Genomic DNA, 13,878 nt, shown 5'->3' on the forward strand with positions numbered 1-13,878 from the left:
CCCCCTGAAGTTGTGCCCCCAGTTGATTTGCACCCTGTAGCAGTGCCCCCCAGTAGTTGTGCCCCCAGTTAATTTGCCCCCGTAGCAGTGCCCCAGTATCTGCCCCCTGTAGTAGCGCTTCTTTGAAACCCTAAAAAAACCAAAACACAATACTTACCAGCCTCTCTCCTGCTTCCGGACCGCTGCTGCTGCTGTCTCCGGGCGCCGGCTCCTCTCTATAGGAGAGACTCCCATAGCAGCACCGGACTGACACTGGGGTCAATTTTGACCTCTCGCGTCAGTCAGCGACGCTGGCTGCAGCGGGCGCTCGCTGGGGAGTGGGAAGGGTGGATTAGTAGCGGCTTTTGCCACAGCGGCGGCGCCCTCAAGGTAGCGGCGCCCTGGGCAAAAAGCCTGCTGCCGCTACTGACTCCAGTCATGCTGCATTCTTTCATCAAGTGCCATATATCCTCTGTTTTTCCATCAGTGTCTAGAAGTATTGTCTGTCACCTGTATGGTATAAGAGACTGCTTATGTAGTAACAGTTATTCCCAGCAGAGGTTATCATCATTGCTGAGAGATACTAGCATTATGATATCATGTAGCAGAAATTTTAATTGAAAGAATATCTTTATAGATTTTGGGGGGTATTCAATTCTTGTCGGAAACTGCTAGACGGCAGTTTCCGTCAAGTTTAGGTTGGAAGGGGTTCCGACCTATTCAATGCTCCTTGTTTTTTTCCAACAATCTGGGAATTCTTGACTTGTCGGAAAACACGTGGATTGTCGGAATCCACACGTTCTGTGGAAGTGTGGCCAAACCCGACAGGTTTTAGCCCCGTTTCTGTCAATGTCAATCCGACTTTAAAAAAAAGTCAGATTGGCATTGTCGGGAACGAGCCAAACCTGTCTGGTTTGGCCGCGGCATTGAATACTCACATGTCGGATCCTTTCCATCGAAAAGGATCCAACATGAATTGAATATACCCCTATATTAATAAAACGTGACTCTTTTGCCTTACACAGGACATTGTGATATGTGTGTATATAATCTGTATCTGCCAGAGTTACTTTTGGTATCATTTTAACAGAGATTACAGCAGCAGCAGAGTAATCAGTAGTAATGTATATTCAGTGGCAAAAGGGTTTATTTGTTAGTATGCCCAGAAGCTAGACCACCACTGGTGTGACCCGTAGGGATCATGACATCTACCAACTGCGCTGATATAAAGCAGCCAGCACTATCACTGAATAAGCGGCTTCTTCTCTAGTTCAGTTGAAAACAAGTAAGGGCACTATTATATATATACACGATTTGTGTATGCTTAAATGACTAATTAAACTGGCATTTTGCCACTCGCATTGCAGTCTCAGATTTTTGACCTGTGTCAGACCCCATTAGATCAATTTACTGAAGATATGGGTGGGGTGTCCGCTGTAGTTGGCAGGTAATACTTTAATAGTGCCACAGGCAAGTCAGCACTAAACTGTGTACTAGATGTACATGTCGTTTCAGTTTTGTGGTTTAGGAGCCCTTAAGTAAACTTCCGATTGTCTGTTGGAGTAAACTAGAGGAAAAGCAACCAGTACAGCTAATTGTAGAGTTATTTGCATTGTATAGAGTTGTTCTCAGATATGGGCAGATGTCTTGACTTGGGGCCTAATTCAGACCTGATCGCTCCTCTGTAAATTTGCAGAGGTCTGCGAACAGATAGTCGCCGACCATAGAGACTGAAAACCCACCCCGTGCAAGTGTGCAAATGCATGCGTACGCCGTGCGAAAACCTCACCAGACAGCGGACAGCTGCAAATCCGTTTGCAACTCACTATCGAATAATTTTTCCAGTGTGTGCGTAGCCCAGGACTTACTCCTCCAGTGCGATACAATCAGGCTGATCTTGGCCGGAGCGGACGTCACACACCCTCCCTGAAAACGCTTGGGGACGCCTGTGTTTTTCCTGACACTACCAGAAAATGTCCAGTTACCAGCCACAAACGTCCTCTTCCTGTCAATCGCCTTGCGTACACCTAGCGATTGAAATTTTCGCACCTTTATGTCGCTGTTTGTGCTCGTGCCTGCGCATTGCGGTGCATACACATGTGAAGTCAATCGATAATCAGCCGCTGTGCGATTTCGCACAACAGCGATCAGGTCTGAATTAGGCCCTTGGATGTAATTGAATACCTCTCAACATGATCCTATCAAGGAAGGACAGCATGCTCTGCTTGTGTTTCTCTTAATGTATGATTGCTGGCACCTGTGTTGAACAGGTAATGGATAAGAAAGGTGTTTCAGGTCAGGTGCCGGCAATCATACACTGAGAGGGAAGTCCAGGAGCAGAGCATTCTGTCCCTCCTGGAGAGGGTCATGAATGGGCGGTGTGTACTTGTGAGTTCTGCTGTAGACCATTTATATATGTGAGATTGAGCCATGACTGGAGTTTAGGTAGTAACTATAGAAGCCATAAATTTTATACCTGCTCCTCTTTCTCCTGCAGGTAACTGAGTCTCTGAATATTGCAGTGGAAAGACTTGTGTTCTCACCACTGTGCGGTGGAGGAGCTTGAGAGAGATGGACGACGAGCAAGTGCGTTACAGCCGTAGACTGGTGAGACACTGTTTTCTATGCAGTCTTTAGTGTTATGTCACCTCTCACATATATACTTATTCTGCCCATGCAGTCTGTAATAACTGATCTAATAATAATCTGACTGCAATTGATTATAGGGAATTCTCTTTTCACCTGGACCAAATTGAACCTGCAACCTGTCCCATGGCACTGGCAGAGTGATATGTGTGCCCACCTTTCATAACATTCTGGGCTTTCCAATCTAATGTTTGACTGCTGTGTATTGTAATGAGAGTAGCATGAAACACCTAGTACAGTGCTAATATGGAGCAGTGTGTGAGAAAGAAAATGATCCTATGTGTCATATCTATAATGTATTCCAGATTAGCCTCAGGGCTAGATGCATCAACGCTTGGAGAGTAATAAAATGGAGAGTGAAAAAGTGGCAGCCAATCAGCTCCTAACTGCCATGTCACAGGATGTTTGAAAAATGACAGTTAGGAGCTGATTGGCTGGTACTTTTTCACTCTCCATTTCTCTGACGTCCTAGTGGATGCTGGGAACTCCGTAAGGACCATGGGGAATAGCGGCTCCGCAGGAGACAGGGCACATCTAAAGAAAGCTTTAGGATCACCTGGTGTGCACTGGCTCCTCCCCCTATGACCCTCCTCCAAGCCTCAGTTAGATTTTCTGTGCCCGACGAGAAGGGTGCACACTAGGGGCTCTCCTGAGCTCTTTGTGAAAGTTTTAGTTTAGGTTTATTATTTTCAGTGAGACCTGCTGGCAACAGGCTCACTGCATCGAGGGACTAAGGGGAGAAGAAGCGAACTCACCTGCGTGCAGAGTGGATTGGGCTTCTTAGGCTACTGGACATTAGCTCCAGAGGGACGATCACAGGTTCAGCCTGGATGGGTCACCGGAGCCGCGCCGCCGGCCCCCTTACAGAGCCAGAAGAGCGAAGAGGTCCGGAAAAATCGGCGGCAGAAGACTTTCCTGTCTTCAGATAAAGGTAGGCGCACAGCACCGCAGCTGTGCGCCATTGCTCTCAGCACACTTCACACTCCGGTCACTGAGGGTGCAGGGCGCTGGGGGGGCAGCGCCCTGAGACGCAATAAATCGATAGAAAACCTTTTATGGCTAAAATAAATGCATCACATATAACTCCTGGGCTATATGGATGCATTTAACCCCTGCCAAAACATACAAGAAAACGGATGATAGGCTCCGCCCCTTTCTCGGCGTCCTTATCTCCTCAGCACACTGGCGCCATTTTCCCTCACAGCTCAGTTGGAGGGAAGCTCCCTGGCTCTCCCCTGCAGTCACTACACTACAGAAAGGGGTTAAAAAAAGAGAGGGGGGCACAAATTAGGCGCAGTATAAACAATACAGCAGCTATAAAGGGAAAAACACTTATATAAGGTTATCCCTGTATATATATAGCGCTCTGGTGTGTGCTGGCAAACTCTCCCTCTGTCTCCCCAAAGGGCTAGTGGGGTCCTGTCCTCTATCAGAGCATTCCCTGTGTGTGTGCTGTGTGTCGGTACGTTTGTGTCGACATGTATGAGGAGAAAAATGATGAGGAGACGGAGTAGAGTGTCTGTAATAGTGTTGTCACCCCCTGGGGGGTCGACACCTGAGTGGATGTACTGTTGAAATTGCGTGACAGTGTCAGCTTTGTATAAAAGACAGTGGTTGACATGAGACAGCCGGCTACTCAGCTTGTGCATGTCCAGACGTCTCATACAGGGGCTCTAAAGCGCCCGTTACCTCAGATACAGACGCCGACACGGATACTGACTCCTGTGTCGACGGTGAAGAGACAACCGTGATTTCCAATAGGGCCACACATTGCATGATTGAGGCAATGGAAAAAGTTTACACTCTTCTGATAATATAAATACCACCAAAAAAAGGGGTATTATGTTTGGTGAGGAAAAACTTCCTGTAGTTTTCCTGAATCTGAGAAATAAAATGAGGTGTGTGATGATGCGTGGGTTTCCCCCCGATAACAATTGATAATTTCTAAAAAGTTATTGGCAGTATACCTTTTCCCGCCAGAGGTTAGGGTGCGTTGGGAAACACCCCCTAGGGGGGATAAGGCGCTCACACGCTTGTAAGAACAAGGGCTCTACCCTCTCTGGAGATGGCCGCCCTTAGGGATCCTGCTGATAGAAAGCAGGAGGGTATCCTAAAATGTATTTACACACATACTGGTGTTATACTGCGACCAGCAATCGCCTCAGCCTGCATGTGCAGTGCTGGGTTGGCGTGGTCGGATTCCCTGACTGGAAATTTGATATCCTAGATAAGGACAGTATATTATTGCCTATAGAGCAATTAAAAGATGCATTTCTATATATGCATGATGCACAGCGGAATATTTGCCGACTGGCATCAAGTATAAGTGCGTTGTCCAATTATACCAGAAAAGTGGTCAGGTGATGCGGATTCCAAACGACATTTGGAAGTATTGCCTTAACAAAAAAGGGGATGTACCCCAGGTCGCCTCTCAAAATAAGACGCCGTATTATCAGGCGCAGTCCTGGTTGGCAAGCGGACAAAAGGGTTCCTCTTTTCTGCTCGTGACAGAGGGAGAGGAAAATGGCTGCAGAGATCAGCCAGTTCCAAGTAACAGAAACTCTTTTCCGCCTCTGCCAAGCCCTCAGTATGACGCTAGGGCTTTACAAGTTCAGGCACGGTGGGGTCCCGTTCTCAATGAATTTCAGTGCGCAGTGGGCTCACTCGCAAGTAGACCCCTGGATCCTTCAGGTGATAATCAAGATACCCCTCCTGCAACAGGGAACGGGGTATTATTCCACACTATTGTGGTACCGAAGCCAGACGGCTCGGTGAGACCGATTTTAAAATCTAAAATCTAAAATCTTTGAACACTTGCATACAGAGGTTCAAATTCAAAATTGAGTCACTCAGAGCAGTGATTGCAAACCTGGAAGAAGGGGACTACATGATGTCTCGGGACATCAAGGATGCTTACCTTCATGTCAAAATTTACCCTTCTCACCAAGGGTATTTCAGGTTATGGTACAGAACTGTCACTATCAGTTCGGACGCTGCCGTAGGGATGGTCCACGGCACCGCGGGTCTTTACCAAGGTAATGGCCGAAATGATATCCCTTCAAAGGAAGGAAATTTTAGTTATCCCTTACTTGGACGATTCCCTGATAAGGGTAAGATCCAGGGAACACTTGGAAGTCGGTGTAGCACTATCTCAGGTAGTGTTGCGGCAGCACGATTGGATTCTCAATATTCCAAAATCGCAGCTGGTTCCGACGACTTGTCTTCTGTTCCTAGGGATGATCCTGGACACAGTCCAGAAAGAAGGTGTTTCTCCCGGAGGAGAAAGCCAGGGAGTTATCCGAGCTAGTCAGGAACCTCCTAAAACCGAACCAAGTCTCAGTGCATCAATGCACAAGGGTTCTGGGTAAAAATGGTGGCTTCCTACGAAGCAATCCCATTCGGCAGATTCCACGCAAGACTTTCCAGTGGAACCTACTGGACAAATGGTCCGGGTCGCATCTTCAGATGCTTCAGCGGATAACCCTGTCACCGGGGACAAGGGTATCCCTCCTGTGGTGGTTGCAGAGTGCTCATCTTCTAGAGGGCCGCAGATTCGGCATTCAGGACTGGGTCCTGGTGGCCACGGATGCCAGCCTGCGAGGCTGGGGAGCAGTCACACAGGGAAGGAATTTCCAGGGCTTATGGTCAAGCCTGGAGACATCTCTTCATATAAACATTCTGGAACTAAGGGCCATTTACAATGCCCTAAGTCAAGCGAAACCCCTGCTTCAGGGTCAGGCGGTATTGATCCAATCGGACAACATCACGTCAGTCGCCCACGTAAACAGACAGGGCGGCACGGGAAGCAGGGGGGCAATGGCAGAAGCTGCAAGGATTCTTCGCTGGGCGGAAGATCATGTGATAGCACTGTCAGCAGTGTTCATTCCGGGAGTGGACAACTGGGAAGCAGACTTCCTCAGCAGACACGATCTACACCCGGGAGAGTGGGGACTTCATCCAGAAGTCTTCCACATGATTGTGAACCGTTGGGAAAAACCAAAGGTGGATATGATGGCGTCCCGCCTCAACAAAAAACTGGACAGGTATTGCGCCAGGTCAAGAGACCCTCAGGCAATAGCTGTGGACGCTCTGGTAACACCGTGGGTGTTCCAGTCAGTGTATGTGTTCCCTCCTCTGCCTCTCATACCAAAAGTACTGAGAATTATACGGCAAAGGGGAGTAAGAACGATACTCGTGGCTCCGGATTGGCCAAGAAGAACTTGGTATCCGGAACTTCAAGAGATGCTCACGGACGAACCGTGGCCTCTACCTCTAAGAAAGGACCTGCTCCAGCAGGGGCCTTGTTTGTTCCAAGACTTACCGCGGCTGCGTTTGACGGCTTGGTGGTTGAACGCCGGATCCTGAAGGAAAAAGGCATTCCAGATGAAGTCATCTCTACCCTGGTCAAGGCCAGGAAGGACGTAACCGCAAAACATTATCACCGCATTTGGCGAAAATATGTTGCGTGGTGGGAGGCCAAGAAGGCCCCTACAGAGGAATTTCAACTGGGTCGTTTCCTCCATTTCCTGCAAACAGGACTGTCTATGGGCCTAAAATTAGGGTCCATTAAGGTTCAATTTTCGGCCCTGTCGATTTTCTTCCAAAAGGAACTGGCTTCAGTGCCTGAAGTTCAGACATTTGTAAAAGGGGTACTGCATATACAGCCTCCTTTTGTGCCTCCAGTGGCACCTTGGGATCTCAATGTTGTGTTGAGTTTCCTAAAGTCACATTGGTTTGAACCACTCACCACTGTGGACTTAAAATATCTCACATGGAAGGTGACGATGCTGTTAGCCCTGGCTTCAGCCAGGCGTGTGTCAGAATTGGCGGCTTTATCATATAAAAGCCCTTATTTAATATTTCATTCTGACAGGGCAGAATTGAGGACTTGTCCTCAATTTCTACCTAAGGTGGTTTCTGCATTTCACATGAAGCAACCTATTGTGGTACCTGCGGCTACTGAGGTCTTGGAGGATTCCAAGTTGCTTGACGTGGTCAGGGCCCTGTAAATATGTTTCCAGGACGGCTGGAGTCAGAAAATCTGACTCGCTGTTTATCCTGTATGCACCCAACAAACTGGGTGCTCCTGCTTCTAAGCAGACGATTGCTCGTTGGATTTGTAGTACAATTCAGCTTGCACATTCTGTGGCAGGCCTGCCACAGCCAAAAATCTTAAAATGCCCACTCCACAAGGAAGGTGGGCTCATCTTGGGCAGCTGCCCGAGGGGTCTCGGCTTTACAACTTTGCCGAGCAGTTACTTGGTCAGGAGCAAATACGTTTGTAAAATTCTACAAAATTGATACCCTGGCTGAGGAGGACCTGGAGTTCTCTCATTCGGTGCTGCAGAGTCATCCGCACTCTCCCGCCCGTTTGGGAGCTTTGGTATAATCCCCATGGTCCTTACGGAGTTCCCAGCATCCACTAGGACGTCAGAGAAAATAAGAATTTACTTACCGATAATTCTATTTCTCGTAGTCCGTAGTGGATGCTGGGCGCCCATCCCAAGTGCGGATTGTCTGCAATACTGGTACATAATTATTGTTACCAAAAAATTCGGGTTATTGTTGTAGTGAGCCATCTTTTATAGAGGCTTCTCTATTATCATGCTGTTAACTGGGTTCAGATCACAAGTTGTACAGTGTGATTGGTGTGGCTGGTATGAGTCTTACCCGGGATTCAAAATCCTTCCTTATTGTGTACGCTCGTCCGGGCACAGTATCCTAACTGAGGCTTGGAGGAGGGTCATAGGGGGAGGAGCCAGTGCACACCAGGTGATCCTAAAGCTTTCTTTAGATGTGCCCTGTCTCCTGCGGAGCCGCTATTCCCCATGGTCCTTACGGAGTTCCCAGCATCCACTACGGACTACGAGAAATAGAATTATCGGTAAGTAAATTCTTATTTTTATCACTTTCCAAATGATGATGCATCTAACCCTTAATTTCAGCCTGCAGGGTATAGGCAACGTAGTGCATTTGCCGGGTAGCAGGGTGTAAGTCTTGTACCCATAGAAGTTCATGTACCAGGCTCCCAGAATGAATGCAAAGTCATTTTCCATATATCCGCAACGGCCAGCAGTCAGGTGATTGTTTAATTCCTGGCACTATGCTGGTCTTCTGGATTATTCTCCATATGTATGTATTAAGAGCTGGATCTCCAACTATCTGTGTTCCCAATATTGAAACCCCAGGGGAGGTTCACAGTGCCCATGCATCACCTAATGGATGGCCTTGCTGAATGGAAGGCCACCCTCAACCCTCATATTTTTAAGAACTCTGCCTGTGGGCAGTTGGGATAATTACTGAACCAGCAAAACAGATTTAGAGAGATCCAGAAAACATGAGCTGTAGGTGAAAACCTCTGGTCTAATGTTTTCAGTTTCCTGTGTAGACAATATTGTCTACATAATGAATCCTATTGAATGTTTGGTGTGGAAAATGCACAAAAAAATCTCTGCTTCCACAAATCCCCGGCGTGATGATCAGGGCACAGTCTTGCCGATTCTCCTGAGGCAGACACCTGCGTTGTTTATTTTTACTTTGTGATTATAGTATAGCGGTGCTAGAGGAATTGCTACCTCACAGCTGGAAAAAGGAGATGTCATTTGTTTTTCTTTATAATGTAAGTTTCTTTGTTTTGCAATAATCAGGTTTAAAGCCTAGACTTCAAACATTGAGATGAGACAGCAGGACCCTCAAAACAATAATTAATAATAATAATATTTATATAGCACCACCATTTTACGCAGTGCTGTGTAGAACATATTAGTCTTTCCTGTCAGTTCCTGTCCGATTGGATCTTAGTCTTAATTTACTAACATACAAGTGTCAACACTGGTTAATCTTTGTTCTATTAACCTTAAAGCATGTTCCAGAAGGTGTGAGGAAACTGAAGCACATCCGGCAAACACATGTGCACATACAAACTACAAACAGACATGGTCCTGGTTGGGAACTGAACTCCATGCCTCAGTACTGTGAGGCAATAATGTAGCATATGTCCCAATGGAAGAGGGCCGAGATTCCCCAGCGCATGTGCTCCAGAATGCCGACCGCGCTGCATTCTGGGTCCGTGGCGCACATTGGGAGCAGCTTATCGCATCGCATGTGATGTGACCTGGCCAGATAACGTACTCCTGGATTCGGTCGCATCACATGTGAACAAATCAGACAAGTGGCTAAGCGCCTATGCTGATTATGTGTATTGAATGACTGAGCAATAAAGAGGTGCTGGCACATGGGAGGGGACACTTGGTATATGAGAATGGAGCATGTATGGGATTTCTATTAGTAGCAACTCATCCAGATGTTGATCCATCCCTTTTGAATAAGATTCATTTCTTCAGTGTTGGGGCCAGTTTAGACGGGAGATCCGGCACCCAAAACTATTAAATTCCCCCCTAAGCACCCCCACGTTATACTAGCATATATCTGTACCATAATGTTAACGGAACATTGGATGTCAGTGGGTGGAAGTCAGTTTTGAGAGAGTTTAGTTAGCAGATTTTCAATGGTCATTTTAAAAAGGATGTAAAGAACAAGAGGCAGTACCTTATATACTTCCTAACTCATTATACGTATCTAAAGGGCCCCATACACTAGAACGATAATGCCCGATTTCATCCAATTTTGACCTTTCGGGCCGATAAATCGGATGAAAAGTGGCAAATCGGATGTGTTTTCCAGCCGATCCGATGCCCGTTCCTATGAGCATTGGATTGGAGCCCCTAGGTCGTTAGTGCTGCACTCGTGATATGTCGGAACCCGCAGGCATGGCTGGGATCGCATACGATGCATCGTGTGCAAAAGGACCACATACGATGTATCGTATGCGATCCTGCCGCCTGGGAAGCTGCTGGGCGGTTCAAGGGAAATTGCCTCCGACATGTCGCTGTAGTGTATGTGGCCCTTAACTCTTGTATCTTGAGATCCATCCCAGTATACATGTAGATGTTATTTTTATCAATGTAACACTGCAATAGGAGAAGTGCAAAAAGAGCTATAACCATATTGCTAGAAGTGGCATAGTGGTTAGCAATGCTGTCTCGCAAAGCTGTGGTTATGGGTTTAAACTCAAACCAGGGCCCACTATGTGTAGCGTTTGTACATTCTCCCCTTGTGTGGGTTTCGGCACTTAAGGCCTAATTCAGACCTGATCACAGCAGCAATATTTTTTTTAATGGGCAAAACCATGTGCATTGCAGGAGGGGGGGGGGGTTCAAACTGAAATCTAAATTGCAGTGTAAAAATAAAGCAGCCAGTGTTTACCCTGCACAGAAACAATATAACCCACTGAAATCTAAATTTCTCTGCACATGTTACATCTGCCCCCCCCTCCTCCCTGCAGCGCACATGGTTTTGCCCATTAGAAAACAATTTTACTGCTGAGATCAGATCTGCATTAGGCCCTTAGTCCTCAAACATACCGGCATGTTAATTGGTTTCTAATTAGTGTGGTAAAGACTCTAGACTGTAAGCTCCAATGGGGAATAGACCGATGTGAGTGATCTGTAAGTGCTGGGCAATAAGGTGGTGCTACTATAGAACAGTATACCGTACATTACTCCATTCACACGCACTAGAATGTAGGCTCTTCTCAGCAAATCCCCGATATGCTCTCAGCACGGTGGAGCATGTCCTTACTGTGTACGAAGGGTCCAGACTTGCCAGGTGGTGGATATAATGACATGAGCAATGGACATGCAGTGTCTGATTATTTGTCCTCTACGCTTGCAGAGGCGCACGCTCCGTAGGAAATACGAAGATGATGGCATTTCTGATGAGGAGATTGAGGGCAAGCGAACATTTGACTTGGAGGAGAAGCTGCGCAGCCCCAAGTACAACTCCAACTTCGTTATCTACATGGAGGGCAAAGGTCAGTGTGCCACAGAGGTGGTGGGACAGGGAAAGCAAGCGGTGTGCCGTGTGCCTCTCTGACTGCTCATTCCCTCTCTCGCTTGCAGACTTCAACATGCGATACATCCAACAGGGCGGACTCAGGGACCCGCTGATATTCCCCAGCTGTGAAGGGCTTGGAATCAGGCAAGTGAGGGGTGTGATCTGTCTGTTATTTGGGATCCTGAGACCTGTGTGTTTATGCACAGAAGGGAAATACTGACTGCATCCTCCATTCTCTGATGTCTTTCTACAGAATGCCAGACCCTAGCTTCACCGTGAGTGATGTGAAGATGTTTGTAGGTAAGTGTATGATTTCTGTCCAATACCTATATACGTATCAACTATTAGTGCTGCAGTCCTACATCCCAGTCCTCGCTCTGGGGTATGTGGGGTGAGATTACTGTTCCCACTACACCTATACAGTGAGATGGGGGCTAGGAGTCGTCTGTTTATATTTGACTAGTTACCAGCCCCCCCGTCAAAATGACAGCACAACATAACCGTAATGTCAGCATCGGCGGCTATGTGCGCCCGAATAGAGCAACACTTGAATTACCCTGTTGGGCTCCATCTAGTGGCTGCTGGCTCACAAAACATTTGAATTCCCCCCTACAGAGGTGAGGGGCAGCATTAGTCTTTTGTTATATAGGATGATGCCTTTGACTGACATTGTGTTTCATACTTTATATGCCTAAGTATCTTGTTCCTGCATGGATTCAAATCTAATTGGGGAATGCATATGGTAGACTTCGTTTACTTTTCCATCTCGTGGATTTGTTTGCTTTGTCTTAGCCACTCTCTATCATCTGTTCTTCCTGGGCCTGACCACACCCATAATGATGCTGTAGCACATCCCCAGGGATGTCCTGGCCATAAGGTCATATTGTGAGCAGTTTATCACTCCTCAGTAAAGGGCCCCATACACTAGGACGATAATGCCCGATATATCGGATGAAATCGGGCATGTTGGAGGTGGATCCGATCCGCATTCCCGTGAGCATCGGATCGGATCCTCCAGATTGAATGTGCTGCACATTCAATCACTTCCGACCCCGCATGCATGGCTGGTATCACCCAGGATCGGCCAAAATACATCATATGCAAAAGGACAGCATCCGATGTATCTTGGGCGATCCGGCCCCCCGGGAGGCTGACAGGGTGATCGCTGGTGCGTTAGTGTATGGGGCCCTTAAGATTGACAGGAGACCTCCTGTGTTGAATGAGGAGCTCTGCCAGCAGATGTAACAGCAGTATGTCTGCCAAGAGACCTAGAAAGTAAATCGTGCATCCATGCCTTAATACTTACATTAGACTGACACAAGAAAAGAACGTCAGCCAGTGACTATACCGTTTGTAAGAGAGCTTGCCATTGTTCCCATTCAACTATACTGACATTACTTGTACACAATGGTATTAAGCTACTGTACTCGGCCAATAGTAACTCTTCATTCTAGCTTATGTAAGTCCTGAATGCAACCTTCAGACACCAGGACTTGGGATGTGTCCGGCCGTTGTAGACGAAGCTGTGTACTGACTGGGAACGTCTTCTCTTCCAGGGAGCAGGCGCATTGTGGATGTCATGGATGTGGGAACGCAACGGGGCATCGAGATGACGATGGCACAGTGGGCAAAATATTATGAAACCCCTGAAGAAGAGAGGGAGAAGCTGTACAATGTGATAAGCCTGGAATTCAGCCACACCAAGCTGGAGAATCTGGTGCAAAGGCCAGCTACGGTTAGGAGTACTTTTACATTTCTCCCATCTTACGCTGCCTCACTGGGATTAGCTGGAGACCCTCCTGACCATATTCTATTTTATTTTTTATTATTATTCCCTTTGGGTATTTGCCTACTCCCTTGCATTTATGGTACTTAAACTTTCCTTTTCACAAAGTCCTTGCAGGATTTCTCTTTAGCAATCGGTAGTCCTGCAGGACTGATGGCATACAGGACTGTAGGCGTAGTGCCTGCGCAGCTGAGTGACCAGTTAGCCAGGCACAAAAAGGGTCATTCCAAGTTGGTCGCTCGCTAACTACTTTTCTCTTACGTCCTAGAGGATGCTGGGGACTCCGTAAGGACCATGGGATAGACGGCTCCGCAGGAGACATGGGCACTGTAAAGCTTTAGAATGGGTGTGCACTGGCTCCTCCCTCTATGCCCCTCCTCCAGACCTCAGTTGATTCCTGTGCCCAGTGGAGACTGGATGCACTGCAGGGGAGCTCTCCTGAGTTTCTCTGAAAAAGCTTTTGTTAGGTTTATTATTTTCAGGGAGCACTGCTGGCAACAGACTCCCTGCTCGTGGGACTGAGGGGAGAGAAGCAGACCTACTTCAGTGATAGGCTCTGCTTCTTAGGCTAC

At 47.3% G+C, this 13,878-nt stretch overlaps 1 protein-coding gene across 4 annotated transcripts in view; it reads left to right on the forward strand.

The window, feature by feature from the left end:
• Positions 1–13,878, forward strand: part of KDM2A (lysine demethylase 2A) — a 117,306-nt gene that overhangs the window by 11,413 nt on the left and 92,015 nt on the right. For all 4 annotated transcript variants that reach the window (XM_063958379.1, XM_063958380.1, XM_063958378.1 and 1 more), the window contains exons 2-6: positions 2,477–2,586; positions 11,359–11,497; positions 11,586–11,664; positions 11,774–11,820; positions 13,077–13,255. In XM_063958379.1, the coding sequence (XP_063814449.1) occupies positions 2,551–2,586; positions 11,359–11,497; positions 11,586–11,664; positions 11,774–11,820; positions 13,077–13,255 (480 nt within the window). In that variant the 5' untranslated portion in view covers positions 2,477–2,550. The remainder of the gene's footprint in view (positions 1–2,476; positions 2,587–11,358; positions 11,498–11,585; positions 11,665–11,773; positions 11,821–13,076; positions 13,256–13,878) is intronic.

This window comes from Pseudophryne corroboree, chromosome 3 (genome assembly GCF_028390025.1).
Source record: "Pseudophryne corroboree isolate aPseCor3 chromosome 3, aPseCor3.hap2, whole genome shotgun sequence".
NCBI classification, from domain to species: Eukaryota; Metazoa; Chordata; class Amphibia; order Anura; family Myobatrachidae; genus Pseudophryne; species Pseudophryne corroboree.